This window comes from Pelophylax lessonae (assembly GCF_965119305.1).
Source record: "Pelophylax lessonae genome assembly, chromosome: 4".
Taxonomy (NCBI): Eukaryota; Metazoa; Chordata; class Amphibia; order Anura; family Ranidae; genus Pelophylax; species Pelophylax lessonae.
Window position 1 is genome coordinate 260767249 of NC_138771.1, and position 22404 is coordinate 260789652.

Sequence of the window (22404 nt, forward strand, 5' to 3'; positions counted from 1 at the left end):
AAAAAGTTTACTTGAACAATAATTGAGAAAATGAGGAAAGTTTATCAAATATAGTACACCTGCAGACAAGCTCAGCTTTAACCAGCCAGCTTGCTGCCAATGCATGGTGGCAAATAACCTGCAATTTATGATTTAGGCCCCTTTCACACAAGGGAGTCCGTCAGCGGACTCCGTTTTTCTCAGCGGTGGATCGGTCCGCCGATCCCCTGCTGAGCAGGCGGATGGCAGCTCTGTCTCTGCGCTGTGTGTGGAGACAGAGCTGTCAGGTCCCCATTGTTCTCTATGGGGGAATCGGATGAGAATGGACCGTGTGTCCGTTCTCATCCGATTCCATCCGCTGGACGGATGGAAAATAGGGTTTCCATCCATCCAGATTTGACGGATCGGATGTCAGCAGACATGTCTCTGCTGACATTCGATGCCCCATAGAGATGCATGGGGCATCCGTTCAGATCTGCCAAAAAAAATGGACAGGTGGATCTGAACGGTCCGCCTGTGTGAAAGGGGCCTTACTTTCAAAAAAAGTTGACCAAGAAATGACAAGCACAGCTGTCTGATGCAAGCTGTCAGAGTAAGTACACCTGATTTCCATCTGCAGTTCCAAACTGTAGAGCAGAGGGTAGATCAAAACAAAGCAGACAACTTACACTGTACCAATGAAAGGAAACTGCCTCAAAGGTCAAAAAGATTCAATGCTTTAGGTCTGCGTGTTAACTCAATGCATGCTATTCTGGTGAGAAAAGACCTTGCAGAGAATTTGATGAATAGCGATATAGTACTGTGAGAACACAAGACTTGAACATTCAGAAAGGGACTAAAGCCAATGTCTTGCATCATTTCCTTAACCACTTGCCAACCAGCCGCTGTAGTTTTACTGCGGCAGGTCAGCTCTGTTCCGCGAAACAACGTACATGTATGTCGATTCGCAGGACTGCTAGTGGGGAAGCGCGTGCAGATTGGTCACAGGGGGAGACAATCAGCAGGTCCAGGGGCCACGATTGCCGCCAGGCACCGGCAATCACTCCCCGTGGAGACAGAATGGCGGTTTGCCATTGTAAACACGGCAGACCACTGTTCTGTCAGTTATGAAAACAGGGATCCTGTGTTCTTCCTATTTATGAACACAGGTCTTTTTGTTCATGCAGCAAAGTCCACCCCCCCCCAGTTAGAAAGCACCCCCTCGGGACACATTTAACCCTTTGATCACCCATGGTGTTAATCCCTTCCCTGCCAGTGTCATTATTTTTAGCACTGATTACTGTAGTAAGGTCACTGCCCCCCCCCCCCCCAAAAAGTGTCAAAAATGTCAGTTAGGTGTCTGATCTGTCCACCGCAGTCCCACTAAAAATTGCTGCTTGCTGCCATTACTAGTAAAAAATAAATAAAAATGACAAATCTTTCTCCTAGTTTGACGCGATAACTTTTGTGCAAACCAATAAATATATGCCTATTGGGATTTTCTTTATCAAAAAATATGTAGCAGAATACAAATTGGCCTAAAATGATGAAAAAAGTAGATTTTTAATTTTTTTCATTGGGAATGTTATATAGCAGAAGGTTTTTTTCCGAATTGTCGCTTTTTATTTTGTTTATAGCGCAAAAAAAAAAAAAAAAAATTAAAAAAAAAAAAAAAACGCAGAGGTGATTAAATACCACCAAAAGAAAGCTATATTTGTGGGAAAAAAGGGCATCAATTTTATTTGGGTACAGAGTCGCACAACTGTACAATTGTCAGTTAAATTAACGCAGTGCCGTATCGCAAAAAATGGCCTGGCCTGGCCTGGTCATTAAGGGGGGTAAAACCTTCCGGTCCAGAAGTGGTTAAAATTATTTCTAAAATACACCAAAACAAAAGGAGAAGGTATTTAAAAATTCAGTTACAGAAAGATGTACGTAAAATCAAATACATGGCTATGAGCACATAATATATACAGTATCAAAGAAAATCTGACCATTGCAAGATATATTAAAGACTGAAGAGGCCAAGCAGCTTACAACTTTATGTTGAACACAAAAGGTGGAAACTGACTTAGCACAGCTGGGGCTTTGTCATTCTGTTAAAATGTATATGTCTGTTATAATGTATATACTGTATATGGGATCGGATGACATAGTTTTTTCAGGGCAGATACAATTTTTTCTGGCTACCGTTCAGGACAATAGCCGATATTAGGTGTCGATATGCTGTACATTCATAGTTTTTATTTTTACACTGTCCTCTTAAAAAAAAAAAAATAATTTTAAATCACATTTATCAATGTCACAAAGAATGTAAACATCCCTTGTGACAGTAATAGGTAGCGACAGGTACTCTTTACAGAGGGATCTGGGGTCTATAAGACCCCAAACCTCACTTTGTACCTAAAAGCATTCAAAACGCCAGGTTTGGCAATTTTAAATACTGTCATTTTTATAAAATCTGGTGCCTTTAAGGCTCTAGTAACCGGAAGAGAGGTCTTGACGTCGCTTCCGGGTTACTACATCGGAGACCTGATCAGAGCCGATTCCGGCTTTGTTCGGATCGTCGGCCAGCCGGCTGACGTACTGGTTGTTCGCTAACGTACTGGTTGGTCACTCGGGCCTTCAGGTGGAACGGGAGACCCAGGAGGAGCGGCGGGAGGCAGGAACGTCCCCTCCCGCTGCTTGTGATAATAGTCGAGTGGCTGCTTAGCCACATTGGTTGTTATTACAAGAAAGCTGACCGTCGGCTCTAAAAAAAACTGTACCAAGGCGATGCCTCTAGCTGCAGGCATCACCCCGGCACAACCCCTTTAAAGCAATATCAGTAATTTTGTGGCCGATGCCGATTCTTTAAAAAAATTTTTTAAAAAAGTGAATATCGGCCCCTGATAATTGGCCCCACTGATATATCAGTATATTCACTCAGCTCAACACGAGGTAAACAGTTAATGCTCCTATTATACAGACACTTAAAAATCTGTTTATTGATACTATTAAATGGGAGTTTACACAGACAAGTCTTAACAAAAAGTGAAAACTAACCCCTGATTTACAGCACAGCATGGCAATAAGTCAACATAAAAGATGTAACTGCCTTCTCCAACAGATGAGATATTAAAGACATATACTATCTCACTTGACAACCCGCAACGGTTTGTTGCTGTTTAAGACTCTATTTACAATAGGTATTTGAAGCACCAAATCCCAAATTACCTTTTCCCTCTATCTTAAACAAAAAACTGACAGCAACGTAGCCTTGAAAGTAAAGCGCTCAATTGCTTACAATATGGATGTTTCAGGCTAGTACCGGTTTTATTAACTAAATAAAGTAAAGTAGAATTTTCAAAGTAACTTTTGAAATTTGTATAGGGAAATGGAGGTTCAATACTAACACATGTAACATTTATAGGGTTCAAAACACCTAAAATAAAATTCTGGCATATGAAAAATCCCCTACTTTTTCCTTATAGGACATGCATATGTGTCTCACAGCTCCGAGATAAGTCAACTAGTTTATTTAGAAAAACATCAAACATGGCAGCATGTAGGCAGGTCATGACACGAAGTACCAGCTACAGCCTGGGTATTAGTCTGTGTTTTCCATGCCTATATGCTTAGTCAAGGACAGTGAAGAAAAATATTCCTTAAAGCGGAGTTCTGGGCACAGATGTGATTTTTCAATAAGCATACCCCCGGGACAGTCAGGGCTAGCACATTCCACAATGGCTAGCCTCTGATCTGTCCCGGTTCGCACTTACCTTTTAGAAGAAATACTTACTTATAAAATTTCTTCCACAGCGTTTCCATCTCTCTTGTGGGCAGCTGAAGCCGGCGCGGTCCTCTTCTGCGTCTTCTTCCGTGTCTTCTTCTCCCAGAATGCGCCGCACCGGCCCCTCTCGTCACTTCCGGTGCGGCGCCGCATTCCTAAACAGCTTCTGGGCATGCCCAGAAGCTGTTTAGCAGGGGAATGCGGCGTCGCCCGGAAATGACGTGCGGGGCCGGTGCCGTCGCATTGATTCCTGGGAGCTATGACGTTCAGCTCCCAGGAATCATCGCGAGGCAGGAAGTGACGGGGAGAGCCGCGGCTCCGAGGGAGGAAGTACCCTGAGGTGAGTATTTACGATCTACAATTACAAGGTGAGTTTTAAAAAAAAAAAAAACCTAACTATCCAATTCCTTTTCAGGTTATCCAGAACTAGCGGACGGGCACAAAAAAAAAACATCGATTTTGTGCCCGGAACTCCGCTTTAAACTGAATTTTACTAAACAACTTGGTTTATTTCTATCACACTTGTTGACTTTTTGGCTCCTATTTTCTGTGTTTGTTTTTTATTGGTGAAAAAATATCAAATATGGTGCCAGTAATTTTTTTTAAGGGAGCTGCAGAGAACTCAATGTAATGGACATGATCTCAAGCAGTCTGTTGTAACATGTACAGTTGTGCTCATAAGTTTACATACCCTGGCAGAATTTATGATTTCTTGGCCATTTTTCAGAGAATATAAATAACAACACAAAAAGTTTTCTTTCACTCGTGTTTAGTGTTTGGCTGAAGCCATTTATTCATTCAACTGTGTTTACTCTTTTTAAATCCTAATGACAACAGAAACTACCCAAATGACCCTGATCAAACGTTTACATACCCCAGTTCTTAATACCGTGTATTGCCCCCTTTAACATCAATGACAGCTTGAAGTATTTTGTGGTATTTGTGGATGAGGCTCTCTATCTTCTCACATGGTAAAGCTGCCCATTCTTCCTGGCAAAAAGCCTCCAGTTACTGTAAATTCTTGGGCTGTCTTGCATGAACTGCACGTTTGAGTGGCTCAATAAAATTGAGGTCAGGAGACTGAGATGGCCACTCCAGAACCTTCACTTTATTCTGCTGTAGCCAATGATAGGTCGACTTGGCCTTGTGTTTAGGATCACTGTCAAGTTGGAATGCCCAAGTACGTCCCATGCGCAGCTTCCGGGCATGATTAATGCAAATTTTCCTCCAGTATTTTTTGATAACATACTGCATTCATCTCGCCGTTAAGTCTGAGCAAATTTCCTGTGCCTTTGTAGCTCCCACATCCCCAAAACATCAGCGATCCACCTCCATGTTTCACAGTAGGAATGGTGTACCTTTCATTATAAGCCTTGTTGACTCCTCTCCAAATGTAGCGTTTATGGTTGTGGCCAAAAAGCTAAATTTTGGTCTTATCACTCCAAATGACTTTGTGCCAGGAGGTTTGAGGCTTGTCTCTGTGCTGTTTGGCGTATTGTAAGAGGGATACTTTGTGGCGTTTGCGTAGTAATGGCTTTCTTCTGGCGACTCGACCATGCAGCCCATCTTTCTTTAAGTGCCTCCTTATTGTGTATCTTGAAACAGCCACACCACATGTTTTCAGAGAGTTCTGTATTTCACCCAAAGCTATTTGTGGGTTTTTCTTTGCATCCCAAACAATTTTGCTGGCAGTTGTGGCTGAAATTTTAGTTGGTCTACCTGACCGTGGTTTGGTTTCAACAGAACCCCTCATTTTCCACTTTTTGATTAGAGTTTGAACACTGCTGATTGGCATTCCTAATTCCTTGGATATTTTTTATATCCCTTTCCTGTTTTATACAGTTCAACTACCTTTTCCAGTAAATCCTTTGACAATTCTTTTGCTTTCCCCATGACTCAGAATCCAGAAACGTCAGTGCAGCACTGGATTAGAGATGCAAGGGTCTGTCAGGAGTCCAGAAACTCACTGACCTTTTATACACAAAAACTAATTACAAGCAAACAGATCACAGGTGAGGATGGTTACCTTTAACCTCCCTGGCGGTATGATTCTTTTGGATTTTAGGTGCTGAAAGCGGTACCATTATTTTAGGTGCTGAAAGCATGTAATTCTTGTGAATGAGCAGCCCAAACCAACTGTATACATTTATTATACATATTATATATATATATATATATATATATATATATATATATATATATATATACATATATGTATGTATACATATATTATATATATACATATATTATATATATATTATATACGTATATATATATATATATATATGTATATATATATATAATGTATACATTTGGTTTGGGCTGCTCATTCACAAGAATTACGTGTATATATATATATATATATATATATATATATATATATATATATATATATATATATATATATATATATATATATATATATATATATATAATATGTGTGTGTATATATATATATATATATATATATATATATATAATATGTGTGTATATATATATATATATATATATATATATATATGTATAATATGTGTGTATATATATATATATATATATATATATATATATGTATATGTGTATATATATATATATACGTATATATATATATATATATATATATATACTGTATATATATGTATATATATATATATATATATATACATATATTTACATAAAAAGTACAGTAAAACTGCAGGAAAGGGCACTGGGGGGCAATGTAATGTGATTTTATTTTATTTTGAACGATATCAGTGTGTTTGGTGCATTTTACATTCGAATTTGCCGCCGGTTCCACCCCCCGGCGGACGTCACGTCGCCGGAGACGGAAGCCGGGGCTCGCAGACGATCGGGAGGCAGCTCCGCCGCCGCACACCGCTCGCAGTCTTCGCTGGATCCCGGAGAAAAGGTAAGTAAAACCTCCTCCAGCATCCAGCGATCTTCCTAGCGCTACCCCGAGTGTGACTCGGGGTTACCGCTTTTGGCACTAAAATCTTACCCCGAGTCACACTCGGGAATACCGCTAGGAAGGTTAATAGCCATTCAAACCCCTTTGTGTCAACTTGTGTGCATGTTATCAGGCCAAAATCACCAGGGTAAGTGCCGGTTCACACTTGTGCGGCTGCGGAGATCGCATGTAATTCGGAGCGCACTGCTCCTTCATTACATGCGATCTCATGTGTGGTGCGAATTTCAGCCATACACTTTGTATGGCTGAATTTGCACTGCATCCGCACCAAAGACGCACAGGAGGCATTTTTTTTTTTGAGCCGCATCAAAATCGGATCGCACAGTGGTTCACACTTGTGCGATCCGATTCTGTGCGTACTTGCAGATCGCACTGCGATATGCAATCAATCTGGGGGTGTCGTTAACTTTTAATTGGCGCCCCCTGCGTATCGCATATGGCAGTGTGAACTGCCAGATGTGCGAATGCGATGCGGAAACACGCTGCATAATCGCAGCGTTCCCGCATCGCACAAGTGTGAACCGAGCCTAAGTAAACGTTTGATCAGGGTCATTTGGGTAGTTTCTGTTGTCATTAGGATTTAAAAAGAGTAAACACAGTTGACTGATAATAAATGGCTTCAGCCAAACACTAAACATGAGTGAAAGAAAAGTTTGTGTTATCATTCATATTTTCGAAAAAATTACCAAGAAATCATAACTTCTGCCAGGGTATGTAAACTTATGAGCACAACTGTACCTCGTTTCTGACCGCCTCCTACAACATATCCTTAATTAAATAATTCTGTGCTTCAAAAAATAATATAAACAATTAATGTTTAAAGCCCCATCCTAGCAGCTGTACAAGATATTAAAAAATGTATAATACTAATAAATTGTGTAATAAATTAAAAAAAAAACTATAAAAACACTCAGAAATGTTAAAATATAAGTATAAATAATTAACATCAATCAATCAATATAACAAATGATCCCTTCCACTCCCATTCTAGGCCTATTCTATTTACCCTATAATAAAATATTATAATACCCTATATTAAAAGGTGTGTATACTTTACTATTCTGAAGCTGCTCCAGTCCAGTCACATGACCAGCTTCAGTGTAATGGAGGGACAGATAACAATTGATGCCCCATAGTAAGCCTATGAGTGACGTCACTGCTCAGGCTCTGCATCTGTTGCTGCCTCCCCATAACACTAAAGCTGGTGCTGCAACTCGATCATGTGACCGGACCGGAACGACTTCAGAATAGGTAAGTATACATATCTTTTACAGGGTAGGTAAAACAGTCTTAGAATGGGGGTGGGAGTAGATGTAGCCTTAGTCAGTCATTTGATTGGAACTCCACTTTAGTTATTCACACAAAAAACACATTACAGTCCATAAAAGCCTAAAATGTTGAATAAACAGCGATGATCAATCAGTAAAATGGATAATCATTGCATATGTTAATGATACCTATCCACTGTATAAACTGTGCACAAAAATATGCACATTCATGTACAGAAATGTGTTGTCTGAAGAAAAAAGGATTTATATTTCTATATTATGGATGACAGCTCTCTTAAGATGCACTAAATAAAAAAGAAAAAGTCTGGAGTCAAACTTTCTAAAACTTGGACTGGGTCAAAAAAAATAAGAAATAAAATGAGACAAGCCTTACTAATGCAACCTCTTATTGCCCAGGGAAGTGGAGACAAATTGACTGCCAATACCCCACGGATCCCTATGGCACCAGCCCAGGCTAAATAACTCAAATTCTTGCACAGAGAATCTTTGCGACAGTCTGGTGTCCGGATACATCATCCTCAGCAGCTAAATGGGAATATGTTTATGGCTCTGGGCAGCTTTACAATCTTCTTTGCTGTATTTTATGACCTACAGCAAGACAAAAAATTAAAGACATCAATACTTACACGAGTTATTACTTCAAACCCTGATTCTTCTTGTTGATTTATTTTTAAATCGGGAATTGCATCAACAAGGAAATCAGCCATTTCCTGAGGTGGCCTGCAGTGTGTTGCTGGATCAGGACCTCGTAAAGTGTCAACTAAGAAGTTTGTAACTTTAGAAAAGTTGATCATTGTGGCAGCATATGGGTCCTTCTTAAATTTCTGTGAACAAAAATGTACATATTATTATTAGACCCCTAAACAAAACCTGTTGTATGACCAAGGAAATTAAATGGCAGTAAACTAGCATTTACTCTATGTTTTCCTTCATACCAAACTGACACTAAACTGATGATGGAGACCCAAATCAATTAAATTCCTTTAGTTTGTGAACTTTTTTAATTGGAAATGTAACACAGGTAAAATCTCTAATGACAAATGAATAACTATTTTGTTAGTTATCCACAAGAAATGTCTTAAAATCTTGTCCCCATAAATAGCCTACTCCCAACCTAACTCTGGAGCTTTCAAACGTAGTTATGACTGGGTGATTGGCTGCCCAACCCCCAGTCTTTGCTTTATCACATACATTTTTTGAGTGACCTTCCTAGATTTCCTTTGGGCAGTGTAGCTAAAGTAAATATGCACTTTGGAACCAATGCAGTCACCCTGAAATTTGTACTTGAATAGGCCTTAGTAGGAACAGATGAAGATCTTTTGTTCTGGGCTAGCCTATGCTAAAATTTCCATGGTTGGGACTGAGCGGAGACATTGGATCGGCAATGTCCTATTGGCTATATAGTAAAAGGTACAAAGCTACAGGTTATCTGTGCCTTTTTGTTATTGTTATATGGATTTTGACTCAAAATTGCACTGTCGAACTGAATGTATGTATACATGTGTACTCATCTGAATTACTTCTGTATTGGTTACAACTTTAATAAAAACCAAAGAAAATATCTCATCAATATTTCTTTTTACTTAAAATGAAGACTGCTAGGGATAGCGGTTATCTGTCAGAGCCAAGCATTGGTGGGTACTGGGTACCAGTACCTGTCTCTTGGTAGCAGTGCTTGCTTTAGGAATTAGCACTCCCAGTATTAAAAGGAGAAGTATGGGAAATAAAAACAAACATACTGTACAAATTCACCTCTATGCTACAGCATCGGTGTAATGCTGCAGCTGTCCCACGTAGGCTTTATAAACCAAGAATTGAGCGATCACATGACCAATGATCACTCAGTTCTAGGTCCGCTCTGCCCCTCTAGCGCTCACTGGAGCGTTGGGCTGGAAAGGAGGCGGGCACAGCTTGTTTTGGCTCTCAGCCGAAGAGAGCCAGAGCCTGTTGTCAATCAAGCAGCTTGGCAAATCCTGACTGACACAAAAAATACTTCTCTAACAAGTGCTGCAATATAAGTATTTCACCACTGCAGGTGAAATTTTATATTGAGACCTGTTCTTTTATATGTTGCCTATGTTCTGAGAGTGGTATCATACCAACATGCACAGAATATATTTAATAATGGCAATAAAAAGCACGTGGCTTTAAAGGGGATAACAAAGCCTTAGAAAACGTCCAGTAAAGTTCAGTAAAGTTCAGCAGGTGTACCATATGTAAGGGATCCCGTGTCTTAACACTACTAAGAGGCTTGGCAGGGTCAGGTTATGAGTTTCCAGCACACTTACAGGCTTAAATGGGTCCAGGTCACAAATGGGTGCCTCCAACAAACATGAGTAGCAATAGGAATATACAGTTGTGCTTATAAGTTTTTCAGATCTCTGGCAAAATTAGTAAAATGTTACCAATTTTAGTTGCACAAACATCACAAAACAGCCTACATACAATATACCAAATACCCAGATAAGCATCAACATTTCTTTAAAAAAAAGAAATGAGTCTTTAGGGTCACAACCATAAATGCCATATTTGGAGAGTAATCAACAAAGGCTATAAAGAGAAGCACACAATCCCTACTCTGAAGCAGGAAGGTGAAAAGCTGCTGTTTGGGGAGGGTCATGAGCTACAGAGGCCCAGGGAATTTAGCCAAGATCATTGACAAGATGAACGTAGCATATGATTAGAAAATATTGGAGGAGAATTTACATTTGTCAGCCTAAAAGCTGTTCATTGAGCGTGCTTAGACTTTCCAATTTGAGATTTAGCTGAAACATAGTAGTTGATTTACTAAAACTGGAGAATGCAAAATCTGGTGCAGCTGTGCATAGAAAACAATCAGCTTCCAGGTTTTATTGTCAAAATCTAATTGAATAAGCTAAAGTTAGAAGCTGATTGGCTGCCATTAACAGTTGCACCAGATTTTAAGTAAATCAACCCCATAGGGTCAGATTCCCCTTAAAAGGTACAGCAGAGAAAATTGAAGGTTCTAGAGTCGCCATCTCAATCTCCTGACATCAACATCATTAAGTCACTGCGTGGAGATCACAAACATGCATTTCATGCCAGAGATCCAAACAATTGACAGGATCTGAAGGCTTGATGATAAAAACAATGAGCAGATTTATCATATGAGAAAATAAAGGACATAAATCTAAAAATACAAATGACCATCATTTTAAAAGTCCCTAAAAGGCCTACAAAGAATAATAGGCTGCAAACTGAAGAAAATAGAGATCAAATATATTTTTTCTGTGCAATTATAAAAGCAATTGTATAGAGATATTCTAAGCCAAATTTCAAACATTAGTAGATTCATGGATAGATATATACCTGTAGTAACCCGTCAGTCGACTCTTCATGGAGGTTTTCAAAAGATTGGGAAAGACTCCTGTTTTGGCTATCCACAAGAAGAATTCGACCATCTTGATCTGACCTATATTAAAAAAGGGGGTAAAAATATGCATAAGGTCATGCAACTTTATATTACTGCAATTTTCAAAAGCTATAACATGTACCTGTATATCCTATTTATAACTTTGTTTGTCTTATAGAGTGGGAAAGAGTTCGACAATCTCTCACAAGTTTTCACTGCTGTCTGTGTCCCCACGGGGGAGATTCCCCCCTCTGTATTGATGACCATTGTGACCAGACATGGGGACAGTTGTTCCGGTTACAACCACCTAAGAGGTAAAATTTCCCTCATTTTAAGAGATTTCCTCTAACTTCCTGTTGTGCCTCTGTGTACCATTGGGAAAATGTCCATCCACTTTCTGTTTCAGACAGCAAAAAAATAAACCTACAGGAATTGTGACCCCCTCCCTACTCTGCTCAAAACCAAAAAAAAAAAAAAAAAGATTTTGGATATACATACATTTTTAAAGAGTACTGACATTTTTTTTTGCACATTTATACCTGCCTAGGTGGATGCATCGGTCCCCCACTGGCCCCAACACTGGGAGCCAAGCGATCTAACACCACTCGGTTCTGACATCTCCCTGAGCAGAGGACTGTTTGTCAGCAGCTCTCTGCTCTGCCCCCCACACTCAATGGAGTGCCGGGCTGTGGAGGGGGCGGCTGAGAGGCTGAGCCAAGTGCCATTTATTATCATTCAACTGTGTTTACTCTTTTTAAATCATAATGACAACAGAAACTACCCAAATGACCCTGATCAAACGTTTACATACCCTAGTTCTTAATACCGTGTATTTCCCCCTTTAACATCAATGACTAGGCATGTGGGCAGATCCCGACTTCATTGTAGCGATCTTGCCCGAGCCTGGACCGGCTTTGTAATGCAGCAGACAGCGGGCTAAAGCTTGCTGTGCTGAAAACAGGTCACAGAAGTGCAGAACGAACTGCATTCCTGGATCCACAGGAGAAGTACAGCCAAACCAGCTTTGGTTGTACTTTTTATTTAAATCTGTAGCTTACATAAAAAAAAAAAAAAAAAAAAAAATCCCCAGCAATCTTGCTATAAGTGTTTATATTAAGGTACTTCCTGCTATGGGGTGACAATACTCTGTCCCTGTCACCCATTTTTGTATATGCATTGTCACTCAGGCTTCTCATGGAGACTACGTTTCAAAACAGGAAATCTCCTTCACTGCATGTCACATAGCCCAGGATACTTCATTATCCATTTACTGGACTGAAGGTTGGACCCAGCAGCATGTAATCAAGGGGGTTGGGCTGCCTGAACCAAGAAGAGGCATCCAGCTCCCAAAAACATCAGGAATGAAGATGGTGGCATTGGACAAGGTGTGTGGCAACAGCACAGCGGATCACAGCAAGCACAGCATTGGCTTTCACTGGTGAGGTGAGTAGGTGAACTATGCACAACACCAAAAAAAAAAAATGGAGGAGGGGGGGGGGGGGAATTGTGACGGTGGGGGGCAGTGAAGCTCCTTTTTAAGACAGTGTAGTAAAGTACAATAACATAGCAGGTCAGATCTCTAAATTCTTCTATTTCACTGCTTTCCCAAAAATATAAAACGTCAAAAACACTCAAAACCAGTGTTATGTAGGAGAGGTATAAGAATGATTGCAATTGTTAAATGTGTAGTTAGAAATATTTTAATTATTTTTAAATGGTGTAGTGATTCACGTTCATCTGCCATACTATATGGTCTTAGTGTGGCATCATTATTTTAAGCCTGCAGGCTCTGCAGATTCATGTGTTGTCTTCTTTCCCCAACCCTTTTCACTGGCTCAGGAATAAGCTTGAAAACATGACCCCCCTGTGACACCCCTGTAAGTTTGCCTCAACACTTTTGGTCCCATTTCCAGAAACATGTTAGAATGACAAAATTGCACAAAACAACTACATAAATCCAATTTGCTCACAGTGCTGTCACCTGTAGTTTCAACAGAACTTCTGATTTGAAAAGAGTTGTGGGAGGTTAATTTAATGACATATTTCAGGTAAGTACATGGGGGACATTTATCATTTCTGGCATACAGAAAAGCAATGCCATCATGAGACAGATTTATTACAAAGTTACAGACTGAGTCATAAATTCCTCCTTTCTGCTCCTAAGTCTGCACTTACAACTACAAAATCTGACCCTGACCAATTCCTAATAACGTCTTTGTTTAGAGTTTATTTTTATGTCCTTTTTTCAGTTCTAAATAGGTTTCGGAACTTTGCATCTTTCTCAATTGGCTGTGACAGTTTTGCATTGTGCTGCTTTGCCTAATAAATTTCCCTCTGTATACACTGAATATACACACATACACCAGGGACAAAGGGTTTTCTCATACCTGCCTAGACTTCCACTCCAATACCATTACAGTGAACACTGTAGAAGGCTTTTAAAAGCATTTCAAACTTCAGAACATATTTTAGATTACACACTTAGAGCACTCTATAGCTGAATCAAGTACACACGTAGTGATTACAGATGTATGTGTACTATATTTTTATACAAGAATTACAAGCAGTACTGGCTCTGGTAAGATGCACCTCCAATGTTTACAGGCCCTGATGCCAGGTGCCCTCAGAGGAACTTGCTGTTTTTATGTTGCAGTCTACCTTTACCGTACTACATACCTCTCAACTTTTGAACTTCGCAACGAGGGACACGGTAAGAGAAACTAAACCTGCGGCGCGCGTAGCGCTGCGCTGCAAATTGTGGGTGTGGCCAATTGCTTAGCAGTGGGAGGGGCTTAAGGGATAGGGTAAACAAAACCCAGACTGCATAGCAACCAGCAACTGTTGAGACAATGAAGACTTTGGTGAGAAGTATATAATGTACAGTATTGTGAATATAGTGCAGGAGAGTGTAATGTACAAAATGCAGGAGACAGGAGTATGTAATGTACAGAATGCAGGGGTCGGACTCTGCACCATCCACCCCCCCAGCTCTATACACACCAAATGCCCACCCAGCTCCATACACCCCATCCACCCCAAATGCCCCCAGCAGCTCTATCCACCTCAAATGCCCACCCTAGCTCCATCCACCCCAAATGCCCACCCTAGCACGATCTATCCCAAACACCCATCCAGCCTCCAAACACTCCAAATGCCCACCCCCAGCTCCATCCACCCCCCCATCCAGCTCCATTCACCCCATATGCCCACCCCAGCTCCATCCACCCCAAATGCCCCCAGCTCCATCCAACCCAAATGCCCCCTTTTGGGGGGCGCAAACAGAAAAATGTAATAGGCATTGCTTTGTGGCAAAAAACGCTGTTAAAAATTGCGTGACTTTGAGGTCACAAAAGTGTGAAAGGGGCCTTCAGTAATCAAGGTAGAGTGTGCCCCCTTCAATGCAGAGTGACCAGCATGCCGTGCCCCCCTTCAATGCAGAGAGACCAGCGTGCCCCCTTTCAATGCAGAATGGCCAGCGTGCCCCCTTTCAATGCAGAATGACCAGTGTGCCCCCTTTCAATGCAGAATGAAAAGTGTGCCCCCTTTCAATGCAGAATGACCAGCGTGCCCCCTTTCAATGCAAAATGACCAGCATGCCGTGCCCCCCTTCAATGCAGAGAGATCATCGTGCCCCCTTTCAATGCAGAGAGACCAGTGTGCCCCCTTTCAATGCAGAGAGACCAGCGTGCCCCCTTTCAATGCAGAGAGACCAGCGTGCCCCCTTTCAATGCAGAATGACCAGTGTGCCCCCTTTCAATACAGAATAACCAGCGTGCCACCTTTCAATGCAGAATGACCAGCATGACCCCTTTCAATGCAGAATAACCAGCCTGACCCCTTTCAAAGCAGAGAGACCAGTGTGCCCCTTTCAATGCAGAGAGACCAGCATGCCCCCTTCAATGCAGAATGGCCAGCGTGCTCCCTTTCAATGCAGAATAACCAGCGTATCCCCTTTCAATGCAGAATAACCAGCGTGACCCCTTTCAATGCAGAATAACCAGCGTGACCCCTTTCAATGCAGAATGACCAGCGTGACCCCTTTCAATGCAGAATAAGCAGCGTGACCCCTTTCAATGCAGAATAACCAGCCTGACCCCTTTAATGCAGAATAACCAGCCTGACCCCTTTAATGCAGAATGACCAGCTTTACCCCTAATGCAGAATAACTAGCGTGACCCCTTTCAATGCAGAATAACCAGCGTGACCCCTTTAATGCAGAATGGCCAGCGTGACCCCTTTAATGGAGAATAACCAGCGTGATCCCTTTAATGCAGAATTACCCGCGTGATCCCTTTAATGCAGAATTACCCGCGTGACCCCTTTAATGCAGAATGACCAGCGTGACCCCTTAATGCAGAATGACCAGCGTGACCCCTTAATGCAGAATGACCTGCGTGACCTCTTAATGCAGAATGACCAGCGTGACCCCTTTAATGCAGAATGACCCGCGTGACCCCTTTAATGCAGAATGACCAGCGTGACCCCTTAATGCAGAATGAGCAGCGTGCCGTGCCCCCCCACCCGAGACCGGTGCACTTACCTGCAGCGGCTTCTCCTCTGTCTCCCGGCGTCTCCTCGAGTCCTTCTGCCTCCTCCTCGGCCAATGGCATGGTTTCCTGATTGGCCAGGAGGAGGATCTGTGTGACAATAGCGAATTTTCATTCGCTTTTGTCACACAATGGGTGGACTGGGGGCCCTCCATGTTCTTCTTGCAGCCGCTAAATGCCTACTTTTCCTCCTCTCCCTCCTGCAGGCATTTAGCAGCTGCAGGAAGAACATGGAGGGCATCGGTCCCTCTATAGTCTATATGTTACCCCCCCCCCCTCTCCTGGTTTAGAAGGGAGCCACATGGGCCCCTTGGAGCATCATGCCGGGTCGCAATGGCGACCACTGTAGTTACGCCCCTGCAGTGGAGGAAAATAAAAGTTCTGGCAGGATGAAGGAGCAATGAGGTACTGTATGAATGGAATGCTGTCAGGATTGGCAGATGGGATGGATCACTGGAGGATTGCTTGGCATAAAGGGTTAAAAAGTGATAAAAGGATTGCAGACCGGGAAATGCTGAGGATGAAGGGGGAGGGGGGGGGGCTGCTGGGGGTGTAGTGACTGAGAACCAAACAAGCAGTTGGGAGAGAGGAGACCGTGAACAGCTGGACAGAAGGAACGGTGTGGGGAGTTGTGTGCAGTGATGGGGAAAGATTCTCTCATTTACCTTCTGCAAAGCACATTCCATTATTACAGAGGCAGTGTTTACACTTTACAGAGACATGAGAGGATCACAGCGGCGCTGCAAAGTGAAAGAAGACAGGAGCAGGAATGGGGCCAGTTGTCAATCTTCTCACTGGGCTGCATGCAGGGTCCTCTATCACCCGATCGCCATCCACAGTGCTGCTGAGTGATGGGAGAAGGGGAGCCAGCTCCACAGCCTGTGAAAGTACCCCTTTTCCCACCCGCACTTACCTTACTTTGAAGGAGAAACTTGAAGTGAGAAGTCGGGAGCGGAGCTGCGAGGTGGAGCCGCTGTGCACAGAGGCTGTTTGCTCTGCAGTGCAGTGCGCACCCGCAAAGCGTGTCATCGGTTGCCAGGACGCGGGCGGTCCTGACAACCAGTCATTGCAAAGAAGTCTGAGGGGGGAGGTAGAAGCGGAGGTGTCCTGCACCCACATTGCACCCATTGGCTATACCTCCACTGAGTGGAGCCCAATGAGGAAAATCCGGGACTCCAGCTGACATCTGCGGGACGCCGGGACTTACTTCAAATATCGGGACAGTCCCGCACAATCCGGGACAGTTGGGAGGTATGCGTACTAGTCACAGCGGCATCTTTCCTCATCTCCTACCTCACAGTTTAATGACTTCACCCCTGGAAGATTTATCCCCCTTCAGGATTAGGTCATTTTTTTTTTTAGGTCATTTTTTTTTAAATACAGAACTGCGTTTGTTTAACTGACAACTACGCAGTCGTGCGACACTGTACCCAAAATAAAATTTATGTCCTTTTGTTCCCACAAATAGAGCTTTTTTTATGGGTGGTATTTGATTACCTCTGCATTTAATTTTTGCGCTACAAACAAAAAAAAAAAAGAACGACAGACAATTTTGAAAAAAAAAAAAAACACCATTTTTTTTTCTTCTACTACAAAACATATCTAATAATAAATGTAAAAAAATCCAATTTCTTCATCAATTTAGGCCAATATGTATTCTGCTACATATTTGTGGTAAAAAAAAAAATTCTAAAGGGCGTATATTGATTGATTTGCGCAAAAGTTATAACCTAGTCTACAAACTATGGAATATATTTATGGAATTTTTATTTTATTTACTTTTTTACTAGTAATGGCAGCGATCAGCGACTTCTAGCGGGACTGCAATATTGCAGCGAACAAACTAATACAGCGATCAGTGTTAACAATATGCACTGTCATTGTACTTATAACACTCGCTGGGAAGGGGTTTAGATCAGGGACGATCAAACGGTTAACTGTGCCTAGCTGGTGTTTTCTTACGGTGGGGAGGTGCTTTTACTAGGGGAAGGCATGAGCTTTGCAGGAACACAGGAACTATGCCTTCCCTACTGACAGAACAGCAATTTGCCTTGTTTACATAGGCAGACTGCCTTTAGCCACAGGCCATTATGCTGTATCAACTTCAGAAAACCATTCCACCTCCTAATATCCTGGGCAGCCATCTTGAAAATAGCTGCCATCTGTCAACTGCACAGAACAAAGTGACAAAACAGCTTAAAGAATAACTAAAGGCAAAACTTTTTTTTTTTTTTTTTTAGTTTTGGGTAGAATGCAGACGGATTAAAAAGCTTGTCAAATTTTATTGCTGTCTGTATCCCCATTAGGGAGATTCACCCTCTCTATTTGTCCTGTTTACCATTATCATTAAAAGGGAAAGTAAGAAACTTTCCCCAGAAAAGTAATAGAGGGTAAAAGTTCCAATGGTTCTGGTTCACTACCACTACTGGTCCACTAGTTCTGGTGACCTGGGGGTCCCCGAGGAGTATCCTTAATTTTGAGGGATTTTGTCTCACTTCCTGTTTGGCTATGGGAAAGGAAGCGAAGGGAAATCCCCACAATGGGACACAGATGGTGAAATAAATTCTGACAGGGGTTATAACCCTCCCTTGCTCTATCCAAAATGAAAAATACAATTTTATGCCTACAAATTCTACTTTAAGGTGGAACAAAGGTGGGAGGAGCAGAGTCTGTTATGTTTCAGTCCCATTTATCTCTGGAATGGAGCACTGGCCACATGCAAGTACAGGAGTTCATTTCTGCATATGTACACTGTAATATGAAGCATCGGGACAATATAAACTTCATGGCCAAAAAAAAAAAAAAAGGTACATTTTTTTTTTTTTTTCTGATGAAAGTATTAGGACATGAGACGACTTGATACAAACCGAGCTTAGAAGAACAGATTGTTGAAAGCAATACCTACTTGACAACTAATTACTTCAGTAAAAAGCTCTGACTACCCCAGCAAGCTGTATGACAAAACAACTCCATCACTGGCTTTATCTCATAGAAAACGTTATCAGAAGGCACATCCGGAAAAAAAAAATACATTTGAGCACAACTGATAGCCATTGCCCCCAAAAACAGTAGGCTGGGGGTTTCCCCCCCCTCCCCCCAAATCATCATCAAAGACAATCATACAATTCAGACACAATGGATATATATATATGTACCGTAGTTACTTTAACAGAATAACTGCAGAGGACAAAGTATCCTTGTACAATCTATAGCCAACATCATAGCTGTTGGCAAATGGAACCAAAAAAAAGACATTATTATTATTTGCCTCAGAAGAGCAAAGACATGATAGATAACAAAGGCAGAGGAGGCCTCCGTAGACTACCTGCATAAAACAATATGTTTATTCTGGTACACAGCTCTATTCCACCGGCCACATATTACTCTCCTGAACTAAATGCAATCATAGTGATATAATCAGCAATTGTTCTGCTAGGGGCAAATAATGAATTTTCTTATTCCACTTGTGCTGGGACTACCTGGAGTGTTATTAAAGTGTAAGATAGGATCTTTAATAAGTTTTATCTCTTTATTTCCAACACAACAGGATAGGACGCCATTATGAGGCGAGAGGAAATCAAACAGGAGATTAACATAAGAAAAAAAAAAGCCACCAATGCACAAGTTTCAACCGAAGGCCTTTGACTTGTTTTTAAACAACCAAGTATGCACAGTCTAGGGGTGGCCCAAACTTTGCACACAATTCCTGCAAACTCATGACAACTTGATGCCGATTGGCTGTGCAGGTTTTTCCATGCAGAGGGCAAAAACAAGAACCTAAAACCAACTGAAGTATTAACACGCAGAGAGATCATATATATATATATATATATATATATATATATATATATATATATATATATATATATATACACACACACACACACACATACATATACACATACACACACACATACATACACACACTGCACACTCAGAGTATAGCATCAAGTCAATTCAACTCCTGGGATATTGATCAGTTAAGTAGCAGAGGGGGTTGTCAATCAGTTTCAGATGTTTTGGCGTTAATTAAATTAAAAACAGGTGCACTAGACGGGAAACAATGAGACAACCACCAAAAGAGTAAACGGTTTTACAGGTGGAGGCCAATGACATTTTTTTTCCCTACTCGTCTTTTCAGACGGTTTTTCAATAGTTTTGCATTTAGCTAGGGTCAGTGTAACTTCTGGTAGCATGAGGCGATACCTGGACCCTATAGAGGTTGCACGGGCATTCCAACTCCTCCAGGATGGCACATCAATTTGTGCCATTGGCAGAAAGTTTGCTGTGTCTCTCAGCACAGTCTCAATAGCATGGAGGAGATTCCAGGAGACAGGCACTCTTGGGAGAGCTGGATAGGGCCATAAACAGGTCCTTAACCCATCAGCAGGACCGGTATCTGCTCCATTGTGCAAGGAGGAACAGGATGAGCACTGCCAGAGCCCTACAAAATGACCTACAGCAGGCCACTGGTGTGAATGTGCCTGACCAAAAAATCAGAAACAAACTTGAGGATGGCATGAGGGCCCTATATATGTAATGTGGTTCCTGCGCTATCTTGGATTCTACTTATTCCTTTAATGCTGCACCACAAATACTGATACTATGAAACAGTTAAATAATAATTTAATGGGGGTGGTAGTGCGCTTAAAAGGTGAAAATAATAAATGTGATTTAAAGTGCTTGCATGTGCTTTTAAATGTTGTTGTGAATATGAATTATATACAACCAGTGCTCATTTTCCATATGCTTTGTTGCAATAAATTAATGAATAAATATAAATACTACTCAATGAATCATAAAACCTGTATCAGATTGTATAAAGATAAATAAATAACCATATTCTAAAAAAAAATGTGAAACTTATAAGTGCTAATTAAAGTGCTTCGTGCTTGCAGTGAAAGTCCTTATAAAAATGAAACAATTCATAAACAATATATCCGATATGTGCAAACATGCAAATCCACATAACATAAAATGTCCAATTCCAAAAAAATGCCTATGGTCAATCTTCAATCAAATATATAACGATTATATTGTGCATAACTGAGTAAAAGATGTGACTTTTTCCTCCACCTTGTGCCACTTCTGGGTGTGCTAAACTCTCACCTCAGTAAAGAGGATAATACGCCTGTATTAAGTATTAAGAATGGTGATGGTGCCTTTACTCCTGCGTGGTAACCTGTTGCTCACGGGTCTTTCCTAGGGGATCCTGTGTGTATTCCCAATCGTTACAAGCACTTGGGACTCCTTTTAGTGGTATCCTTAAGGTGCGTGCTTATTCAATATCTCCACCTCAGGGGCTCATTAAACAGATAGGGCCATCATGGTGCCATCATGGTATTAAAAACTCTTTTTATTTTAAATAAAGTAGCAAACTTACAGTGTTGATTCTTGTTTCCAGCATTAAAACAATGTGCAAAAGCGCTATGGGGACTCCGTCCCGTCCCTTCCGGTTTGAGGGTACCTCCTACGCGTTGCGTCACGAGATCACGCGACTCCCTGAGGAAGCCATGTTTTTGGTTACTAGCGGGCGGACTAACAATCTGCACTAATTATAGCATCTACCGGAGTGTAAAGACTGCCAGTGTTGTGTAAAAACACCAAGCAATCAAAATCTCCAATTATTTCTGGTGTACTCACTGGAAAGAACGTCGTTGGAGATCTCGTCAAGGTGGAGTTATTGGCAGAACAACTTTTTTTTTTTTTTTTTTTAAGTAGAACGGCTGCTGGCGAGTAAAAAGGAGTGTGGAGGGTATGACAGTGGGCACTATGTGCAGGAAATGGAAATAAAGGGCATGGCAGGGGACAGTATGAGCAGGAGAGGAGTGCAAATGGTATGACAAGAGCCATTATCTGTAGGAGAGGGTTACTTTCATTGTGATGGCAGCCAGTATGGACAGCACAGAACTGCAGAGGCATGGCAGTCAGCAGTATGCATACAAGAGACAGCAGGCAATGTGTGCAGGAATGAAGATAGGACGGTATGTCCAAAACAGGAGAGTGGAAGGTAAAGTGTGGATAACAGGGGAAGAGGCTGGCAGAGAATATCATCTTATTAGAGGAGATTCCACAAAATAGCGTCTGGGAAAAAGGAGGAGTGGTCCCAGAGAACAAATTGTGGATTGGGGGGGTTGCCAGGAAATGTAGTAGCCTGGGGAAGCTGTCAGAGAACATAATATGGAAAGGGGGAATGCTAGAGAAAGTAATGTAGACAGTATAGGAAGCACTGCGCCAGAAACTAGTGCAGACACTGGGGAAAGAGGTACAACATCGGGGGGGGGGGGGGGGGGTGAGGAGAATGTAATTTGTGGTGGACAAATGTGTGGGGGGAATTTAGACACAGATCATAAAAGATTTCCCTTACCAGGGGGTTGTTACTGAGTGATTAATGTGTGTGCTGGAGACTCAATTTTAAATTCTAGAGTTAGATCTGAAACATGTACCTTTTCGGTGACAGCATCCTCCAACAGTAAAGGGAACAGTCCAAGTTTAACCTC

The 22404-nt window shown here is 41.6% G+C and overlaps 1 protein-coding gene across 1 annotated transcript in view; it reads right to left on the minus strand.

Moving 5' to 3' along the window:
- TBC1D15 (TBC1 domain family member 15) overlaps positions 1-22404 on the minus strand; it is a 135398-nt gene that overhangs the window by 50439 nt on the left and 62555 nt on the right. Inside the window, exons 6-7 of the mRNA XM_082253108.1 lie at positions 11315-11417; positions 8611-8808 (exon numbers count right to left, since the gene is read on the minus strand). Coding sequence (XP_082109234.1) covers positions 8611-8808; positions 11315-11417 — 301 coding nt within the window. The remainder of the gene's footprint in view (positions 1-8610; positions 8809-11314; positions 11418-22404) is intronic.